We start from the raw sequence: 23,224 nt of genomic DNA, 5'->3' as shown, positions 1-23,224 counted from the left end.
AAAAAAAAAAAAAAAAAAAAAAAGATAGACAAGGAAAGTTGCGGACATTTCATCAGATTCAGATAGAATTTATAGTCTATAGTCTGAACATCATCCTAGATAGTGAAGTCCAAGGTAAGACAATAAAAGAAAAGGTAGTAAAGGCACCTGCCATAGAACAGAAGTAAACAGATACCATAGAGGTGGGCACACTGGGAAAGAGAAAACTGGATTGGCAGACCTTTTATTCCTTCTACTACTTAATGAAATAAAATTCCTCCAGAGTGACATGGGTACTTACTACAAAACAGAATCTTTTTTTTACATAGACTACAGACTTTTAATATTGTTTAGGTTTGCCTAGCATTCTCCTAGAAGTTGCTGTGTGCCACAGAACATGAGAAGCATCTGGGGTAGAAAGAAATAGTAACTAAATGTGTGTGTTTACATCAGCTTCCCTTTCAGCTTTCTTAGCTTCAAGCAGGGAAGGGGATTCTGATTCCACCTACTGTCATCGGCTCACTTTGAAAACAGCTGAAACCCCTTGACCTTCTTCCATTTTTAATCTTGAGATGAACTGCGAGCAAGCCGCGTGTACTTAACACTTACTGCAAGCTCAGTTTTATCTAGGAAGGAAAGCCCATGGTTGAATATGAAGAAAAGACAAATTGGAAAATTTTTCACTGTAGCATTTGGAATCTGTCTGCTTTTGTAACTTTCTGACTCTAGCTATACTAACAAGCCCAATATCATCACATATCTGCAGGTTTTTTGGAGGAGGAAATGGGGGGGGGCATATAAAACACATTTCTTATTAAGAGGACACTTACTTTTTCTATTTTCTTTTTATCCACAAATACATCCTATTTATTTTTACTATTTGTTCTTAGACTAACCTTCTTTTCATTGTAAAACAGAATTTTCTCTTTAATACAAGAAATCCCTTCTTTCCTAGTTGAAACACTAGAGCAGGGCACGTACTATTCATGTATGTAGCAGGAGCTACTGATCACTGACCAGGTCATTTGTGTCAGGGGTACCGGCGTACTAAAATTCATATATTCCAAATGGTGCCTGGGAACCAGATGGCTGCAATGACTTCTCATTCTCTCTCTTTCTGGTTAGCATCCCCACTTAGTTCTATTTGAAACTTATGTGCCCTTGAAGGTAAATCAAACCAGAGAATACTGGGGCAAAAAAGAAAACAATTCAAATTTTAACCAAGGATTGTCAGAAAATATCTATCAGAACTTGATGTGCCATGAATTTCAAGCTATAGAGCCTGCTTCAAAGACTGCTTTTATTAAGCGCCTGTGTATAAAGAAAAATCCATTACATATGATATGCACCTTGTGCCTATCATTTTGAAGGTTGTTTATAGTGCCGAGCCCACCTGAATCAAAGGGGAGAACACAGAGAAGACAACGAGATCATTTTATAATTGTTCTCTTTAGAATAGATGAACGTTTCAAATAAAAATGGACTTTCATCAATTTACCAATTTGATTTAAAAAGGAGCACATGCGGGAGGAATTTTAGAAAATGCTTCCATTTGGTGGATTTTTTTTCTTAGTCATTTCTTAAATTATGAATCCTAATACTATTGAAGAAATCCCTTTGTTGCTTGCCTCATGGTTCAATTGCTGTTTGTTGCTAGAAATTGAAGTAGATATCTAAAGAAGAGACATCATCTCTAAGAATTTCGGTTTCTGTGACTTGAAAAAGAAAGGAAAACTCATACATTTTAAGCACTTTTATCCATTTCTTGGAAAGTAAATGCCTAACCTGAAGATGTGCTGTAATTTAGGGCTCTTTTTGACCATTGACATTTTGTTTCCTATTTGCTTCTGTTCAGTGGGCTCATTATTACACTGTTTATTTTATCTAGAAACCAAAAACAACAGAACGATCTTGACTTTCTATACCGTGAACACCAAATCCATAAATCACAGTCCTTAGCACCGGTCTTTACATTTCAGACTTAAGAGTCCATGACCTCCCTTCCCTAACAAGTTTTCCTACTGTGTTTCCTGTTATTTTTAAGTGAAACAGTGATAACATGGAAATCGTGGAGTCATTTTCACCACTTTGTGCTTATTTCTTGTAGGGATTGATAAAATTCTTTATAACATGTGCAAAAAAAAATACCAACATGTCTTTATCTATAGAATTGTATTAAATGTAGCTTTAGACAATTCTTAAGCAAATTGTTGCCCTATAGCTTGGTTCTCTCTAATTTCAACACATGAATGAAGTGCTCTTATTCTCAAATCTAACTTTTCCTCTGGCCACCGCGAATGACTGCAACACTATAGCAAACACAGATCACCATGAAGGAGGTATAGTTTTTATTTATTTTTAATAGCAAAACAACCAATAAGAGAGGGACATAATTATAATATAATTAAATAATTGGAGATAATTGCTCAGTGGTAATTTGTTTCCACATATTAGAAGGTTAGCAGTATGTGGGCAGGAAATAACCCCTTTCCTGATTCTCGACAAGTACTTCCCATGTGGTAAACTGGTTTTAGGTTCTTCTTACATTGCAACACGTGTCCTGAGTATATGAGCTCATACAATGTATTCAACTGTGTAAACCTCTTACCAACAGGACCCAAGAACATAGAAAATTGAGAAAGCACAAATTTTAGGATATTTGGCCAAGTCCTACACATAGAATGCTTATTGTGACTTAGAATGAAGCAACGTCGAATCCTTACTTAAGAATATAATGATCTAAAAAACCACTTAGAGATATTTAGCAAAACACAGATATGGTTTTTCATCCCTTGAGTTACATAAAGAGCACAGATTGTGTTATATATTTACTATGCAAGCCAGGGAAATGTTATTCTACTTTTTAACATCAGCCTTGATTCTAAAATCTGCCAACTCATCGTTGTGATTCTTACAGCATATTAAATGTGTAGTCCTGGATTTTTCCTGCCTTAAGCATTTGCATTCATAATAGGGTGATACCTAGGAAAAGGCTTCATCCCTGGGGCTGGATTCCTGATGTCACTGGGGTCCCAACTGACACACATCTAAAATAGCCAAATGTCAGAGGGAAATTCTGTGTTGGAAGAATAACTCAAGTTACAAGGTCATGTTTCCAAAACCACGGCTGCAATACAAGCATTCCTGCATGAGCTTCTTTCCTCTCTTTCCTTTTCTTGAACATTCTATAGAATTTTCTGGGGAGGGATTGGTACCTTTATTGACTTTTTACCTCTTATCTATCATTTGTCTGTCTCTATTCCTATTGCATATATCATCTATTTTCTATTATGAGCTATTCAAATACATAGAATTGTGTTCAGAATATGTTTTCATCCAATAGTCAATGTAGTCAAGTTTCAACATTTCAGTGTGTTGAATTTTGACATGTTTTAAGAAATTAAATGTTCCTGAAAACATAGCTTCCCATATTCTTATCCTCTGCTTCGCATCTTAGTGGAAACCCTGGCTTGATTTAAGAGTTGAACTTCACCAGAAACGTTTTATATGTTTACTACTTACCATATGAATATTTATATATGAGTGCAAACATTCATAAGCAGTATCATTTGCTTTTTTAAACTTGATAAATATTGTAAAATTCTGTTTGCATTCCTGAAATGTTTGAGTTTTTTTTTCCTTTGAAGTTATGCTTCTGAGATTTTTCTGTTGATACACAACACGTCTTTTTTAAACGCCTGTATCCACTGTGAGATTGAACTTCAATTTATATGTTCTGTTTGACATGAGCATCAGGATTTTCCTCTCCTTGTTCTTATAATTAATCCTGTAGTATTCATTCTTGAAAATATCCTCCATCCATTCCCCCACATGGAGAAATTATATATTACATGCAGAAACTCAGTCCTAAGATGATTTGCATTTTCATCCATGAACAAGATATGTGTTAAGAACTGATGCAAAAAAAAAAAACAAAACAAGAAAAAAAAGAACTGATGCATACTGATATAAGTGTATGAGCTCCTGTAATAATTGGAGGACCCTTTATTTATAGCTCTCTCTTCTGGGCAGGGGTTTCTCAATGGATTGTGGCACGCGGTACAAGCAGCAGATGCTCTGAAAGAATTTTCCACTCTCCATTTAATTCTACACTCTACATTCTTCTTGTTAGAGAGTAGTCAAATATCTTCCTGATCCAAACAGTCACCACTGCTTTTTCTCAATTCTTCACCATGGATTTTAATTATAACAATGACGTATAAATAGGACCAGAAGACCTGTTACATAGCAAATGTTATCTTCAGCCTGAACTCAGCTTAGATATTAAAATTCTAACCCTAAATCGATGGTATTATGAAGAAGCAAACACTGTGGTTAACTCATGAGTGGCACGTTTATATAATCTTTATCAATAAAAACTCAGGAGTCAGATATCAGGGTAAGAACCTGATAGATCTGAGAAGCGGTGGAGCAGCCACCAGTGACTTTCCACTTCTTCCTTTCCTTCTTCCAGATGGAGTGAGATCCTCTCTAAGCCCTGCTTTACTATTTCCTAGGTCGTCTATAACCTCTATGGCTAATTTTAGTCAGCTAATGGCCAGTTCTGCCCTCTAATTCAAAACAAATTTTATGTTCAAAATGTAATCAAGATATCACATAACACATGCATGTAGGGTCCTGATAACTGAATTTGTGCCCTTTTAAAAATAGACCAAAGGGTTTATTTGCCTCTTCCATCACATGAGAATACAATGGAAAGGCACAGACGCCCTTGCCAGGCACAGGATCTACTAGTATCTTAAATGACGAAGACTTTCCACCACCGGGCCCCTGAGAAAAATGTCTTAGCTAACAAGCTACCTCATTTATGGTAGTTTGTTTTATATAGACTAAGTCAAAGGTCCTACCAATTACTTGTTACTATTAACTCGTTTGACTTTTTCAGGACCTTTGCAAAATTTATACTTTTCCATATAGTATAGAAGGAATATGGTACAAACATCTACTTGCAAAAATAAAATGCAATTTCTGAGTATGCCAAGTTGAAAATAAATCTGAAAAACTATAGTAAAGTCTCATCTTAACGTCTTTGATAAATATACTAATATAAAACTATATTGACTCACAGATGACATTTTTATACTTTGACTTGTAGACTACCAGTTACTTCTGGTAATTTTGCTCCCTTTAGAAAAAAATCTAAATATATAGTAATAAAGTTTATAAAATTTTGTCAAGTGGGAGAGACAAGTTTTGTTGTTTTACAAATGATAGTATTGCATACTTATAGTTAAAATACCTAATAAAAACTTTTAGGAATATCTTCTTCTATTTTGTTTAATTCAATTTATTATCGAAAATCTGCTTGCCATATTTGGAGTTAAGAAAAAAAGCATTCATACATAAAACACTGTTTATAATAATAGAACAAACACTAAAGCCTATGTTTTATTATAATATAAACAAAATATACATTTCATAATTTTAATTATGTTATACTACAACACTACATTTTTTTAAAGTAGAAAGATTTAAAATTGATTGCTAACCACTGACAATGTCAGAATTAAAATTAACTGTGGATTCTGACAAGCTAATTTTTCTTTCCCAAAAAGTGATGTTTCAAGCTTTTCACAAATATTTTAGATTACAAAATAATTAATCCAGAGTTACAAAGACTGTGTATTCTTCTGTACTTAAATTTTTGATTTGCAGAATCTGGGAATTTTAAATTGTATGCCTTTTTTACCTCACATACCAACTGAAAATTGTAATTTGTGATCATCTACTATGAGAAAATATATATTTCTTTCTATATAAAAAAGCCTATCATCCACACCGAAGACCTTTCAGTGAAAACAGCCCGTGACAGATGTGGTAGTGCGAACGTGACAAATGGGGCCGCAGATGTTATCCTTTGAAGACAGGGGGCGCCCAAGGCCACTTGCATCTGTCTTGGTGAAACATGTGAGATACACCTTAGATATATGTGTAAGAAAAATCACAGTTTGCCGAGTGGTCTTGTTTAACTTTATGTTTTCATGTGAATGAGATGACACTAGCTGTCCTGGGAACTCAGTCCGGGTTGAGTTATTTCAGCAATCAGGCATTCCTGCTTTTCTCTACCTGAAGCCCCCAGTTCGGAAGGAATAGAATGTAAGAATATACAAAGAGTCATGCTGTAGAAGACAGGAAAGCTCCCAATGTGTGGCCATATCACAGAGAACATTTTGGAAGTAAATCTTACTGATTCTGGAATTCTGAATGATACCTGGAGAATTCTTGTGGTTTCTCCAAATTGCTCAATTTTTCCTATGACTTTCTGCATTTTAAGTAGTTTGACTGTTTCTCCTGACACAATTCACTCAATGACCTGAATGTAGGATTCTGAGCTCTTTGGGAAAGAAAAAAAAAGGTATTTCACATGAAATTATTTTTTAGATTATCCATTTCTAAACAAACTCTTAAAATTCCTAATAAATTAAATGCAAATGAGTTCAGCTGGGCACAGTTACATTTAGCAGCACAAAAGACTGGAATAAAAATTCAGCAAAACACACACAAGAAAGTTAAAGACATGTATTGAAGATTAAGAAATATATATATATATATATATATATATATATATATATAATGAATACGTAGGTTGTTCTAGGGTCTCTTCTGAAATATCTGGTATCTTTGAATATTCAAAATGTGAGCAATAGTCTGCTTTTTCTTCACTTCAATAAGGGTTCTATTTCTGATGTTAAGGAGGTAAACATTGCATTTGTCAGTTTATATATTTACACTCTTATAAGGGTTCTGGACAAGTAATAAAATGTGGTTTAGATACAATTTGGTTTTTTTTTAAACCTTAGTCCCCAATTTTATTTTATAACCTTATCTTATGTAATCTTACTAATAGGTTATATAATTTATTTTATTCATCATTAGTAGTTTTGTATTCAAAGCAGCAAAAATTTTATTTTAAACCAAGGGTATAAAATAGATTTACAGAATGTTGATAGGAAACAATTACATTTGAGCTAAGTAATTAGCAAATGGTTTCGATATTCTTATCTAGATAAAATTAATTTTCAGAGGTCAGTACAAATATTAGAACCTTGTATAATTCTTAACCCCGTCCATATTTGAGAATTACTTTCTGATACACAACAATCTGAAAGTAATTTTTAAATGAAGCACGACCCCTCGGACTTGCTTTGAGTTTGCCATCAGTTTGTAGGATTCACAGTAAATTAATAAATAAACTCCCTTGTGTGGTATTTGATTACTAGTCTAACCATGGCACAAGAATTTGTATGTATTTCTTCTGGAGATGTAATTCATCCTGGTTCACTTATTAAGACAGCTCCTTCACTTTTCCTCATCCTTAGAGTAAAACGTCTACAGATATTCGTTATTATACCAGTCCCTCACAGCTGACTGGGAAGCCTTTGAGATGGGAGCCCAATGCAGATTAAATGAATAGAAGATCCTGATTCTGCATTGGACAAAGAGATTGACTCCCTAACACTGGTCTTTAATCACACAGGCTTCTCACAGACTTCTTTCAGAGCGTGTAGAATGCATGAGAAACAAGTAAGGCCTGTTGGTGTTCTAAAAAGCCACATTCTTTCTGAGGAAGTGACTAATTGTTCATTTCACACTATAAGGAGTGTGAAAAGGCCAAACAGAGGAAGGCTACGGTCTTTGTGCTCGAGGAAGGAAAGGTGAGTTCTGCAGAGACTGGCCGGGAAGCAATGTTCCGAGGGAACATTGAATTTGAAACGTGCTAACAAAATACAAGTGGTAGTCACATTAATGCTGTTCATTTTCTTTACATTTGCTTTGTGGTAAAACTGCTAAAACAACGCTGCTTGAACTCTGATGTATCACCCCAGAAATTCAGAAAATTTGTGTCAAGAAAAGGATGTCAAAGAGTTAAGTTAACCCTTCCCGTCATCAAAATTCTGCACTTATCTATTCATTCAACAAATATATAGTCCCACTCCCCCTGTTGGTCATCTACTTAATTATCTCTGCATGTATTACATATTGTTTACTCCTGTTTACTCAACTACGACCAAATAACGATATAAATGCAAACAATATACAGCATATGATAAATACGTAGAAAAAAGAGAACACAGAAATACATTGATTATAAATAAAATAGTGTCATCCCATAATTCTTTACAATTTTTACTTTCACTTGAGGTTTTGCTTACAGTTTGTTATAATCTAGACTCTTTTTTTAATGGACACATTACAAGTTGGGAGATAGCTATGCTCCAGTGGAAAGAGTTCCGTTACATTCTATCTAGTTTGTTTTTGGCTTCCTGCCTTTTTGTGTAATATAAGTTTTCCCCAAAGCCAGCATTTATGGCTATCTTACTGTCTGCCTAATAAGTCCCTTCTGTGATAGAGTGCACACATCACGCCACGCTTACTATATATAAAATATTTCTCCATGTTATTAAAATGGAAATTGTGCATTCTGCATTCTAGAACACAACATTAACCATTAGGTTCTGTCTGTGAACCTGTTTCTCTTGACCAATCACAAGGACTCTTGTTTGGATCATTAATACCCTTTCTTATAATCATTATCGCAGTGCACAAGATGTAGCCCGTGGCCTGAAAGAAGGGACATACTTTTCTAAGTTCTCATACCTGACTCCAAGTGTGGACTGATGGTTCCTTGTCACTAGCATAAGATGTTTTAATTCGTGCCTCTCTTCCAATTCCTACAAGATCACCCGTTCTAGAATGGAATGATTTAGCTGCTCATCAAAACATAGCCAACCGCACTATAAACTCCATGTTTAATGAGGATGCTTAGGAATAAAGCACCTTCCATTGGACCGGATGATGTTCAGTTAGCTTACTTCTATATATGACTTAAAATTCAAATATAAAACATTTACAAATTAAGGCTCTAATTTTGAGGACAATACTTGACTTTGCTGATAAAAGTTTTGTTCTCAGAAATCTAGTCCAGATGAATTCCTATCTACCACAGAGTCTCATTAAGATGAAACTCCATGGAAGGCATGCATGGGTTGGCAATGAGGGATGTACAAAACAGAAGACAGTATTTTTCAGTCCGGAAAATAATTTTCTCTTTAAATTAAATAGAGAACTATGTAGCTACGGCTCTGTGGAGCTCTGCCAGGTCTCTGTGATGTCTTCGGTTTCGTTTCTTCTTTATTTCCTGCATGTGCTTCCATTTCGGGCCGCCCTTGTTGCGTTGTCTCCGCTTCTCCCTATACCACATCTGTTCGCAGTACTGGTCCAGGCTGAAGTTTGGGCTGCTAAGGATTTGGATGTAGTCTTTGTATCTCAACCGTGACTCAGCCAATAGATCCTTGACCTGCCCCTCTTGGTGTTCTGCCCTCTGGGTATTTTCCATCTGTTCGTTCTCAATGACATTTAAAGTCAGCTTCACTACGGTGTGGACAAAAGTGTGTTCTTGTGCTTTGCAGTAATACATCCCAGAGTCCTTCTTCTGCAGGCTTCGGATCAGTAGCCCATAGTCCGTTTTGATGATCCTTTCATCGGGTTTCAACTGCAGGTTGGGGAAAAAAAATGTAGGTAATAAATTAGAAACAGAGAGCCACAAGCAAATGAAAACAGACCACGTAGTTTTACTTAGATGAACCTAAAAGATATATTCTTCAACTTTCTGTCATCAAACATTGTCAGCCGTAGCTGAAGATTGTTTTAAAAAAATTAGCTAAAATAGTAGCCCTCAAGCCATACCCTGAATTCTCTATGTTTGTATCTTATCACTTCCAAATGAACTTTGAGATACTGTTCATTTTTCTCTCCAGTGTAGAAATCAGAATGAAATGCGGTTGGAAACAATGAAGCGGACGTGGTGCTATCAAATAACCTGTCCAGATATTCCAGATGGAACTCAGTGCCTAAGCTCACAAACAGTTTCAAGGGAGACTTACAGGGTCCCTGTTAACTTGAAGAACTCAGAGTGTTTACCACTTATGGTAGAGAGGAGAACAATGTATTAGCTCTGCCTTCTACATATCACCATAGAAATGATCTGCACAGTCTGCGAGAATGAGAATCTGAATATCAAAAACATGCCTAAGGCTTTGGGCTGTCACTGAGCAGGCCTGTACTGAGAGAGCTAGCCTTGTTTAAAGCTAATTTCCCGATTATCATTGACTTGTTCAAGTGGTACTTTGGGGTGGCGTATTTGTGGAAATTTTCACCATAGTTTGGAATACTCTGTTTAGCACAGTAATGTGATTTAAAGTGCGAGAAAGCACAATGAATAAAACAAACCTCCCCTGAAATGTGATGCTCAACTTTTTGAAGGGGTGATAGTGAGAGACATTCAAATGTTAAGCTTGCCTGGCTCACAAAGGGTGGGAATAATGAACTATCTTCAATGTTGCAGGGGGATGTTCAGCAACACAAGGGCCTTGTTGAAATACGGTGTATTGTTGAGTGGCTAGGCATGAGGTAGAACAAGAATAACAACAACAACAACAACAACAACAAAGAGACCTGGAAGATTTCCCAGCTCACACATCTGTCCCGGAACTGCAGACTTTTGGCTGATGGCAACGAAAGAGACGTAAAGACAGCTAAATTAAATTTATTCACAGTGGGTGGACTATACTTCGCATTCTTATGTGAAAAGTATGTAGGAGGAAAAAAAAAACCTCTCTTATTCTGGAAATATGAGAAAAAGGAAAGAAACATCTTTGGCTACCAGCCCAGTCAACTAACAAGTATATGGCAAACCACCCTGGGTGCCAGAGAAGAGCAGCTGGCGGGGAACCAGTTGAGGCCAAAGGCAGGTCACAGCTCAGATTCGTGGTTAATGGGGCTGAATCAGGCCTGCCTTGCACTGTCCTGAGCCTGCACCATCAGGCTTTTGCTTGGTTACCTGGCTGTGTCCTTTCCCTGGACCTTTTGGTGAGCTGGATGTGTTTTCTTTTCCCGCTGGATACAATCACAAAGCCGCAGCATCTTAAACTGCTATTGTAATACAAACTAACTAACCTCAAATTAATTTCCATTTTCAAACCATAGAAGCCTCCTGGCCCAAAATAAATGTGTATATGTGTTCGTAGACTTCTAAAGGGAAGCTGAACAGCAACAGCAGTCTCATATTTAACACAGAACATATTTGCCTTCCTTTTAAATACTTTTATTATAATTGTTTAAAAATATAAATACAGCTTAGATCTCAAAAGACTGGCTCTGTATATTTGAATGCTGGTTTGTCGTCTGATTGTTCCTACTTCGATTATAACTTATCTTCCCCAGTGTTCTCCCACCGGTCAGTTCCTGGACAGCACATGGTGAGTTTGGAAGTAAAAAGCGTTACAGCTGCCGTGTTGGAGGAAAAGTTTAATTTCTGCAGTTTCTGTAGTTCTTGTCACTGAAAGTGCCCTGAGGCCACCAGCATGAAACTGCAATTGTAGTTCATCTCTCCACATCACAGACCTCTCTGCAGTCTGTGTCTGATGTCGCTTAGGCTACACTCAATGTGACCATTAGACACCATCACAGTTTTGCTGGGTGCTGTCTCTTGTTTTCTTTAATCTTCCAGAAGGAGGAAATTATGACTGTAGCTTCAAGAGCACTGGATAACTCCCCAGTGCTGCTTTGTCCTTCTCTCTCTGTATCCTGTTTAGGAAGCTTTGTCCTGAGACTGACTGAGCTCCCTGCCCCCTTTTCATGTTAGCTCAATCCTATAGGACTTTTCACTTCATAAACACCTGGGATTCCATCACTAGAGGAAGATCCTTCACCTTTCTTACCATCTATGGAATACTAAATGTTCTTTCGATTTTTGCCAATTGTTAAAAAGTGTGCTTTATTTTATTTTATGTTTTTGTTTTTGAGCTAGATGGATTTACCCAAAGTCTATCAGGTTGCTTAGTGAATTTTTGTTTCTTTTCCAAAATTTCCAAATAAAGCTTACTGCACTGGAATCATTAGAACAGATTTCTATTTCATACATTTGAAAAAATTCTTACAATTTATGGATAAAAATCTGTGATGCAGAAGTTAAGTAGTAGATTGGCTTTCACTGCTTTCCATTATTTCTCTATAATGCTTTCTTTCTCTGCTGGGACAGGACACATACTCAGCCTGTGACCCGGAGTGAAAAGGCATCACAAACAGCTGAGAAAATTGAGCCTCTCTCAAAGAGATCATTTCTGGCCACTGATGCACAAATTCATGGAATTTTCTCCAATCTAGAAGTGCTAAGCACAAGCGACCCTAATGCAAAGAACCTAAACCATTCTTCTATTGGAGACAGCTATCCATTTGCCTAATGTGAGCAAGGATTATATGCTTGCTGTTGTTACCTAATGCTTCTTAGTGAAAGACAATTCATTTCAAATGAGAAGAACAAAGAAACAGTGAAGGTCATTTAGGTACCAAACAGCAGGTGAAGATGAGAGGTACTCCATTCTTTATTAAGAGCAGCTGGAAGGTCTAATGCATTCCTGGTGTCTTGGAAGAAATTACAACTTCAGGAATATTCTTTTCTCCAGAAAACATTGCCAGAGGGGAACTGGTATCAAATAAGGAAGAAAACCCTCATTAAAAATATGAAAACCTATAAGCCTGTTGTAAAAAAAAATGTGTTTGTATTTAAGAAAAAAAAACACTAAATACTTTTCTAATTTAATATTGTAGGAAGCAAAAAATACTGTAAGAAAAAATATATGCATATTTTTAGGTTTTTCCAATTATGCTTCTAAATGCTACATAGTAAAACATTTATTAAAATAACAGAAAACCAATAATCATTTTAGGCAAAAAGCAAAAGAAAAATATTACTAAAATAACTGGTTTGTTCTTTAAAGAAATGAAATTTATACCTAACTGTTAGAATAACTTTTTATCTTTGAAAAAATATAAACATAAAAATATAAGGTATAGGTATAAATTAATGTGGGAAATCATTGGTGCCTTATTATGGAAGAAGTTCCTAAGCAGAAGAGTTAGGAAATTGTGTACTTAGAAATAAGTAGATTTACCTTATTCAAGTATAACACTTTCGTAGAAAAGTTAGAACTATTAGAAACAAAAGATATATAATTAAGTTACTTAGAATGTGTTACTATTAAATTATTGACTTCTGTAATGTAGAGATGGCTTGAGAAAAGCTTTTTTTTTTTCTTTTGGTTTTTTGAGACAGGGTTTCTCTGTAGCTTTGGAGCCTTTCCTGGAATTAGCTTTGTAGACGAGGTTGGCCTCGAACTCACAAAGATCTGCGGGCCTCTGCCTCCCAAGTGCTGGGATTAAAGGTGTACACCACCACCTGGCGAGGAAAGTATTTTTAAGTGAATCTGCTAACAACTTCCCAAATGATGGACCTCTAAGATGTGTTACTGAGATAATTAATGGAGGCACAGAGCTAAGAAACTTGAGAACATTTGCTCACACCTATTATTGAAGGAAATAAATTTCAACACGTGTGTGTGTGTGTGTGTGTGTGTGTGTGTGTTTTCCAGGTTGCTGAAAGCTTCTTAGATCTTATGTATAGTAGCTTTGTTCTGTGAGGTGCACATACCTCAAAATGGTGGCACTGATGGACAATCAAACAGTATAATGACCAATGTCTCCAAGTTTTATTTCACTTTTCAGTAATTTGTCTGAGCTAAATAGAAAAATAAATGTGAAGATATAAAGGCAACCTTTTTTATTACTAGAAAACATGATTTAAAGAGCATCTATTTATTCCTGTGGATTCTGTGTGGATGAAAGAGAGACAATGGTCTGATGTTTATTAACAGGAGGAAGCAGGGAAAGTACTCCCAGGGTGGTGATGAGTACCGAAACTGAATAAACCCAAAATATCACTCATGCTTATCTGCACTAAGTGGTATCATGATTCTCTCTGTGTTGTTACAAGTTTAAAAGCATTTATTTGCTTTCATAACAAAAACAAAATGAAAGGAAAGCAGAGCGCTACAGATGGAAAAGGCAGACGCTGGAAGATGCTTTAGAAACGTTCAGCTCCATCAAGAAAAAAACAGTATGGCAAATGGCATGAAGGATCACTTCTTTTCTTCGTTAAAGTTATCCCCAAAGTTCAACAGAAGCTCGGGACTGCCAATTACCGTGCTAGCTGCAGCATAAACACCATCAGTTTCAACCAGCCTTATAAGAGAGTCAGCAGGCAACCTCCCCCAAAGCACCCAGCTGCGAAGTGGCTTGGTGAGGAAATGGGCTCCTCCTGGCACCGAATAACCTGGTGACAGCATCTGTAGCCCAGGAGGCCATGATCCATCCCCTGGGCTTTTTATGAGCAGAGGAAAGATTGCAAGTGGCGACCTTATGAGCGAGGACCAGAAGACATCCTGCAGGGCAACATGCTTCAAGTGCAGCCAGGATATTGCCCTGTTCCTCAACTCAGGAAGCAGCACTGCGGGTCCTGGACAATGGGAAACCACCCATTTGTGAAGACAGATGAAAATACCAGTTGAAACATTGCAGGGAACATACTTTCCAACAGAATGCAATAAATACGTTATTTCTGCTCCATTGAAATTCATGGAGCATGGTACCATAGTGATATGTGATATAGTGCTGTTAGGTACATTAAAACAACGCATAAGAATTTCAGAAAAATGAAGAATGTAAGTACACCATAGGCAAATACGGCTATCTACAGCTGCAGGAATACCTCCAGCAGCACCACACTTTTAAGCTAAAGGTCATATGGATTTGCTATGAAGGACAAATACCTCTCTAATTAGAGCAAATAGAAAGAAAAATCAAACCCCAGTAGCTATAAAATCTAAAAGTAGCTTCAATTCATTCATAATTAAACTATGTAAATGTAACTAAATTAAATCTGTACCTTAAAATGCCAACAGTATTTAATATTTCTTTAATAAAAAAGAGGACTTGTGCTTTGAAGTAGAATAATTATTATGATATCAGATAATAGTTCAATATAGATTACAAAAAAAGATAGGATAGTGATGTGGGATTCCCCTCTGTATGCTTTGAATATGTTTTATCACCATTGGTTAATAAAGACAATGAGTTTGGCCAATGGCTTAACAGAATAAAGCCAGGCAGAAAATCTGAACAGAGATGTAGAAAGGGAGTAGGTGGAGTTGAGGAGACATCATGTAGCTGTCAAAGAAGACAGACGCCCTGTAGCCTTACTGGAAGGCCACAGCCTCATGGTAATACACAGATTAATAGAAATGGGTTAAGATGTAAAAGTTATTTAATAAGAAGCCTGAGCTAATAGCTCAAGCAATGTAATTAATATAGTTTCTGTGTAATTAATCAGGTCTTGGGTAGCTGGGAATGAATGAGCAACCTCCACCTACAAAATTGCCACCAATGTGGGGCTAATCTGCAAGGACAGCCACACACTTCAGGTCCGGGAGCTTGTATGCCCACTTGGGGTCAGGAGGAAAGTAGCTGAGAGTACATCAGAAGCTCAGCATCCCCATCTGGGAAAGCAGCCAGATCAGGTCTGCTAGGCGTGCGCAGGCAGGAGAGTATGGCAAATTCTCACCAACAAACACAGAGATATTTCTAGGTCATGCAGCACACTGCACGGCAGATTTAGCTTTTACTCAGATAAAAAGGGTTTATGTGCTGTACACTCCTTCTCCGAGTTAATGTGGTGAGTCTGGCTCCTATCTGGAATTCTCAAAGAAAACTAGTGGTAAAGGTACCACAGCCATATTAAAAGGCCAAGAGAGGCAAAACCAGCATCCAGGACCACTGCAACCAAGCTGATTACCATTTTAAAAGTTCTCCTGGGCAGAAAAATGATTACAGATATGCAATAAATACAGATTTAGAGAGAAATAAATCTCTAAACAGGTTGTAATGCGTTTAAAAATGTATATAGGCTTGAGAGAGAGAATAAAGTATAGGAAATTCCAAAAAAGTAATTGATTTAAAAAAAATAAAACGGTTCTTAAAGCAACAGTAAAAGTAATATAAAAGGGTACAGACAGACACAAATTAAAGGAGTAAGGAAAAATAGGCCACATAAAGACTGAATATGCACAAAGAGTCTGGAATATGTATATTATTATGATTTCTATGATTTTTTTTTTTACCTACAGAGAGATATTTTATTCTGGGAACTACTAAGATAAACCAACTTATATATTTTAAAGGTATCTTGACTTCAAAATTTGGGTCTAAGGATATGTTGCTTTAGGAAGAGGTTCTGCTTTTGTTTCTATAGAGGATGAGAACCTGCAGATTCCTTCCAGAATAATGTGATTTTATGGACAAACCCCCTGAAAGGTCTCTATTGACAATCAAAATACTTTGCCCAACAGAAAATAAGGAAGCAGTTTGGAGACAACTACATCCACATTCCCAAATATTGTTTGTAAGTGTTTGTTTTCATTTAAAGGGGGGATATGCTATAGGGATGAATACTTTGCATTGGTATGAATCTTGGTCTATTGATACAAATTTAAGGTCAATTTTCTTATGTGTATTTCTGCTCTTGTTTAAAGTATTGTGTTTGTGAAGTTCATTTAAAAACATAAAGTATATTAAGAAATACAGATTACTAGATAGTCATTTATAATACTCAAACTCATAGTCATGATAGTTAGGTTTTCTAAATGTACTGATATATATTTCAGATGAATAGGTATTCTTCAGATCTTTCAAAGCCATACAGAACATTGCAGTTAAAATGTTCTAAAAACTGATATTTTTCTTGACAGTTTGACATGTCTGCTTTCGGCAGTACTAATTAATTCAGAGAATTGGATGGACATTGAAGAAACTCACTATGGAGTTTGCCTTCAATATGGCAAAGCTAGCCATTTGGGCTATTGCCTGGACTGGTTGATGGTATAAACTTCATATGCAGGACCCACAGCAAAATATCTGTGAAGTTGTCTAAGGAAGGTAAGATAGTCATTCATGGTTCCTGCTTCATGAAAGAGTCTGCTAGACATTCTGCAAGATACAGATGAAAGTGACTGACAAACACCCAATACAGGTGAAACTGTCTTTGAAATTTCCTGATTCATGGAAAAGTCTGCTAGATACCATGGGCCTCTAGGCTGAAGATGGATACCCCAAGTTTACAGAAGAACTTTGGGTTACTGTCCAGGCAACAAAATGTCTCTTTTAATTTTAGAGTTTTGGAAGGTGCTCACAATGTACTTCCTGTTTACTTAGCTAATATTGTGTCCATTTGGAGTCTTTGATGAAATTGAAGAAAGATAGTTACAAATATAAAAGATATATTAGATATAAAACATTAGACTCACAAAGATAGGAGAGATGATAGAGTATTTTCCGTAATTTGCCAGATGTAAATAGACTAAACATTGTACCTATAATTCTTGTTAATAACTTTTGTTGTATATAATCTTGCTATATTATAGTTAAAACCTTCCTTTTTAAATTAGACAAAAGGGGAGGTAATGTATGATTCCCTCTGTATGCTGTGAATATGTTTTTTATTTATTTCTTTTTAATTTATTTATTTATTAAAGATTTCTGCCTCCTCCCCGCCACCACCTCCCATATCCCTCCCCCTCCCTGATCAAGTCCCCCTCCCTCATCAGCCAGAAGAGCAATCAGGGTTCCCTGCCCTGTGGGAAGTTCAAGGACCACCCACCTCCATCCAGGTCTAGTAAGGTGAGCATCCAAACTGCCTAGGCTCCCCCAAAGCCAGTACAAACAGTAGGATCAAAAACCCATTGCCATTGTTCTTGAGTTCTCAGTAGTCCTCATTGTCCGCTATGTTCAGCAAGTCCAGTTTTATTCCATGCTTTTTCAAACCCAGGCCAGCTGGCGTTAGTGGGTTCCCGATAGAACATCCCCACTGTTTCAGTGTGTGGGTGCACCCCTCGCGGTCCTGAGTTCCTTGCTTGTGCTCTCTCTCCTGCTCCTGATTTGGACCTTGAGATTGCAGTGTGGCGGTTTCTCAGGAAATTCGGGATCATCCTACCCCTGGACCCAGCAATACCACTCTTGGGAATATACCCAAGAGAGGCCCTATCATACAACAAAAGTATATGCTCAACTATGTTCATAGCAGCATTGCTTGTAATAGCCAGAGCCTGGAAACAACCTAGATGCCCTTCAATGGAAGAATGGATGAAGAAAATATGGAATATATACATATTAGAGAATTATTGAGCAGTAAAAAACAAGGACTTCTTGAATTTTGCATACAAATGGATGGAAATAGAAAACACTATCCTGAGTGAGGTAAGCAAGACCCAAAAAGAGGAACGTGGGATGTACTCACTCATATTTGGTTTCTAGCCATAAATAAAGGACATTGAGCTTATGATTCGCGATCCTAGAGAAGCTAAATAAGAAGGTGAATCCAAAGACAAACATATAGGCATCCTCCTGAATATTAACCTTCATCAGGCAATGAAAGGAGACAGAGACAGAGACCCACAAAGGAGCACCGGACTGTGAATATGTTTTATTGCCATTGATTAATAAAGCTGCTTTTGGCCAATGGCTTAACAGAGTAAAGCCAAGCAGAAAGTCTGAACAGAGAGTAGAAAGAGATAAGGAGATGCCATGTAGCTGCCAAAGGTGACAGATGCCCCGGAACCTTTACTAGTAGGCCACAGTCTTGTGGTGATAAACAGATTAATAGAAATGGGTTAATTTAAGATATAAGAGTTAGTTAATAAAAAGCCTGAGCTAATATGTCAAGCATTGTTGTAATTAATATAGTTTCTGTGTAATTATTTGGGTCTTGGGCAGCTGGGAACAAAGAGCACCCTTTGCCTACAGGATGGACTTAAATAAATATTGAGTGTGTATATTCCCTGCTTATGTTAGAATTTATAATTAAATATATCAAGTTTTGTTGATATGTGATATTGTAGAGAATAGAGTCAACAGACATTCTCAAATTTTGAGTTTCATACATTTACGCATTAAACTTAAGTCAACACAGAGAAAAATGGTCGTTATTCTTTTATTTTTTTCTGTTAATTTTCTTAACACTGACTTGTGATTGCAATATGTTATGAATATTTTATGTCACAAAATAATCATATCCACTGGGACCTCAGGAGCATCTTTTAACTCTAAAAACATCTATTCTGAATTCTGCATTCAATCTTCCACTCATCACTGTGTCTTTTGTGTAATATAAGAATTGTAAATCCTAATAAAATATTATTGGATTCTTTAATAATTTTATTTATTTATATATGTATGGGTCTGAGTGTATGCTAGGGCACAGAGGTCAGAGTAGGCATTAAATCTCCTGGAATTGTAGTTACAGGTAATTATTAACCACCCAATGTGGGTACAGATTCAGTAATCTGGGCCCTTCGGAAGAGCTGCTAATTTTCTTAACCATTGAATCATCTCTCAAGCCCTGATACTGGATTCTTTTTGTTCTTATTAATAAACATAACACAATCAATTCTACAACATAGCTTTTATTTCACAATGCTTACAATATTAATCTAAGATTTCTAAGACTGCCTAAAATAACCTCATTCAATTCTGTAACATATAGCTATGTCATAAAATGTTTATAACATATCGCAGTCTCAAGTCAAGTGTTAAGAAAATTAACAAAATAAAATATATAAAATAAAACAATTAATTTTCTCTTCCTGACTTAAGATTTATTATATAAATAAATAAAACTGAAAATCTATACATTTCCAAATTATGTAATTTTATCCACTTTCATCTTATGATATGATTTAATAGAAATTGATATTTCTGGAAATATTGCATTTTGTGACCTAGACTAAACTCAATAGTAGCTGAAATTTAGTGACGTTACTATGGTTATGAAAAGATTGTGCTCTCATCTTAATCCGAAATTGTCTTGAAATTCCTAAAAAAATAAAAATTTGAAAAAAATCATGTGAATATTTTTAAAATATGTATCAGTGCTATGTGGGCACTGAACTGGTTTGTTCATATTCCCAAACAATTGCAACCTCTGTTGTTGGTGAGCGTAAACTCTGACCTGTCCTGTCATCAAACAGTGGGGAGAGTGCTCTGTGACACTCAGTGTTGTGCAACTTTCATAAGGAATAGCTGACTTCAGTTTGAAAGCAGAATCCTTGCTGCTGACGGCTTACCTCCTCACGATGCTCCTCTCCTGACCTCTGGATGTACCACTTAACAGAGGCTTGCTGAGATTTTGGTATACATTCCAGAAAGGTTGAATTAAATTCAATTCCAAAAATCACCTTTTCATCAGCTGTTTCATGACTAATGCCTAGAAAGCAAACATAGCATTGGAGATTAACCTTGACCTGATTTTAAAAGCAATGGGAAAATAGACTGATTCAGAACAGATGTCGTCACGGAAGAACGATACACATTACTAAAGAGAATGGAAATTCATATTATAATAATGTTATCGAGAATCAGATACTGTCCAACAAAGGGATGTTTAAACTACACCTCTATCATAATCTTAGTCTTTAATTGCCAAATTACAATTATTTTAAAGATGTAAAAATTTGAAATATGTAACAATTGATATTATATCTCTTCATTAAAATCTTTTTATGTCTTTCAATGTTGTTCATTCTGGAAGAACAATTTAGTTTTTTATTCATTTAAATAATTTAATTTTTTCATTTTTATTTTTCAGTATAGGTATTTTGCTTGCCTATATGCATGCATGCATACAATCCCCACAGAGGCCAAAGAAGGTGGCAGATAGCCCAGGGCTGGAATTACAGGTGGTTGTTAGCTGCTAAGTGAGTGCTGGGAAATTGTCTCAGAATTTATCTAGAAGAGAAGCCAGTGCTTTTTACTATTAAGTCATCCCTTCAACTCCAGCAATTTAGTTTGAGAAAACACAGACAGACAGATAGACATACACACATACTCACACACACACACACACACACACACACACACACACACACATACACACACACACAGAAGGAGAGAGAGAAGAGAGAGAGAGATTCTACTTAAATTGGTACACAGAGTTGACCAGGTAATATTTTTAAAATTTGATATCTGTGATCAGGAAAGTAAGTAGAATCGTCCAGGCTTGATGAAATTGTGTGACAAGAGCAAGGTCAGTGGTCTGCTCTAGAATGGAGACCTTGTCTATATTGCCTGCCATTTTGGTTTTGTAGATACTCTATTAGGTACTTAGTACAAGCCATTTAATGAGATGCTAAGAAGTAGTTTCTCAGATATTTTACTAATTCAGCTGCACTATTTAAAATACATTATATCCAGAGTATTAAAAGGCTATGCCCCTTTTGGAATATAAAATTTATGCTCAAATTAATCAGTAAAAATGATATCTGCATAGATTGACTCAAATAATCACTTTCCATCAAATATTCCATTCTACAGATGAACAATTTAGTATTTTAGGCATCAGCACATGACTAAAGTTATAGAACCAGGAGGACCTACGGCAGAACACACAAAACAACTAACATAAATACTAGAGAGAAAGCAGGAAAGTTTTCAGCTAGGATGGCTGAGAAGGTGTCTCTGAGGAATCTCTGTATCAGAATAAAATCCCACAGTGTGAAAATGCAGTTTTGTGAGCTCCTGAAGCAACTACTCACTGCAAGTTGCAACAAGACAAGTAAGCCCAAGGAAGGACATGATTGATCCCTTTCAACATGTGAAAGTCTACCGGTGGATGAACAGAGAAGCCATAGGTAAGAAAAGTTTACAAGTGGACTGGGAAGAGACAGCCAAACAGGGTCCTATAGGTCAGGCTGGAAGCTGTAATTCCCACTAATTATATAAGAAGATGGGAAAATGTTTCTAGGATGGCAGCACCATATCTGACTGGAGTTCTTTTAAAGAAATTATTCAGGATATCGGTTGGTGATAGACTCACAAGGGGAACTAACAGCAGCAGGGAGACTTGTAAAGAGTCTACTGGTGAAGTACCACAGCTTCGTTGTCACTGGTGGCAATAAGAAGTGGAGTTTGGCCTCAGAGACAGAAAGATTATCAAGAGGTCGGTGACAGACTGTGAAAGAAAGAGAGGCACCAGGAAGATGCTTAGGAGCTTTTCACCTCAGTTCAGTGAAGGCTGTCATTATTTAGTATGATGAAGTGGTCAAAAAACCATGGAAACAAGAAGTCTTTCTCAGTCACTCATTGTAGACACTAAATGGGCATTCAAGTGCAGTGTTTGAGTAGGACTGTAGGCGCTCATGTCTAACATTCAGGACAAGAGAGTTAACTATGAATTTGAGAGTTGAGAAGACTCTATTGCTACAGTAAGGGAAAAGACAAATGTGTGATGAAAAAATGAGTTGGGATGCTACTAAATTCTAAGTGTGTGAGAAAATGCAGAAGGTTCTACAAGGTAAGTGGTTGACCCGAAAGATACAATGCCACAGCAGTGCAAGTGTGCAGGATACTATTTCTCTGAGGCTTGATTTGTTGTTTCTGATGATTTTCTGATATAAATCAGCTACCATTATTGACTCCACTTAACAAGGATGTAGAGTAAGCTCACAAAACTTCCCAACTGGTAAGAATCCCTCTAGAGAATGAAGTGATTCAAAGAAGAAAAAATTGTAGATTATATAAAAATCAAAAATGAAAATTGTCTATTGGATTTGAAATGGAAGAACGTGCAGGGGACCTCAACAGGAAGGGGATGGGCAAGATGGTGATTTAAAAAGATCTTGTGCAATGGTTTATAGAAGGAAAGGGGTGTGGGGAAGGGAAGGAGATTACTGTGAGTGACTCAGAGAAAAATGTACTTTGTTCATTTCCTTTATGTCATCATTTGACATAGAACTTATTTTTCCTGTTTTCCGTTTGTCCTTTCCCTAACAAACAGGTGAATATAAAGTCTAGGAATCCATGGATAGTGTTCTGGTCCTTCACACATCCTCAGTTCTCAAAACTGCCCCTGGTGTATCTTTTCATTTGTTGTGTAAAGGATTGATTTCATAGCATGAACAATGGACATAACAGTGAGTCACTTTCACATTAGAATAAAAAGGTTTCCACCCTATTCTATACCACAACTTTCTGCGCAGAAGGATGAACTTATAAGTTAAAAACACTACTGTGTTTTACAATCAAGAAATGAGTTCTGGCCCACCAGTTACAAACTATGAAGAGTTAGGTCATTTTTGTTCAGTTACAAACAATATGAAGAAAGAGTGTGTCTTCCTTTCCCTATCCAAGTAGTGCTGTGTGTGTGTTTGTGTGTGTGTGTGTGTGTGTGTGTGTGTGTGTGTGTGAGAGAGAGAGAGAGAGAGGAGAGAGAGAGAGAGAGAGAGGGAGAGAGAGAGAGAGACAGAGACAGAGACAGAGAGAGAGAGAGAGAGAGAGAGAGAGA

The 23,224-nt window shown here is 36.6% G+C and overlaps 1 protein-coding gene across 1 annotated transcript in view; it reads right to left on the bottom strand.

Moving 5' to 3' along the window:
- Positions 1-6,884: 6,884 nt before the first annotated feature.
- Sema3d (semaphorin 3D) overlaps positions 6,885-23,224 on the bottom strand; it is a 199,391-nt gene continuing 183,051 nt past the window's right edge. The window contains exons 17-18 of the mRNA XM_005358325.3: positions 20,010-20,149; positions 6,885-9,493 (exon numbers count right to left, since the gene is read on the bottom strand). Of these exons, the coding sequence (XP_005358382.1) occupies positions 9,068-9,493; positions 20,010-20,149 (566 nt within the window). The 3' untranslated portion in view covers positions 6,885-9,067. The remainder of the gene's footprint in view (positions 9,494-20,009; positions 20,150-23,224) is intronic.

Source organism: Microtus ochrogaster, chromosome 26 (assembly GCF_000317375.1).
Source record: "Microtus ochrogaster isolate Prairie Vole_2 chromosome 26, MicOch1.0, whole genome shotgun sequence".
NCBI classification, from domain to species: Eukaryota; Metazoa; Chordata; class Mammalia; order Rodentia; family Cricetidae; genus Microtus; species Microtus ochrogaster.
Note: the sequence above shows the minus strand (reverse complement) of the source record. Positions and strands in the feature narration are given on the sequence as shown.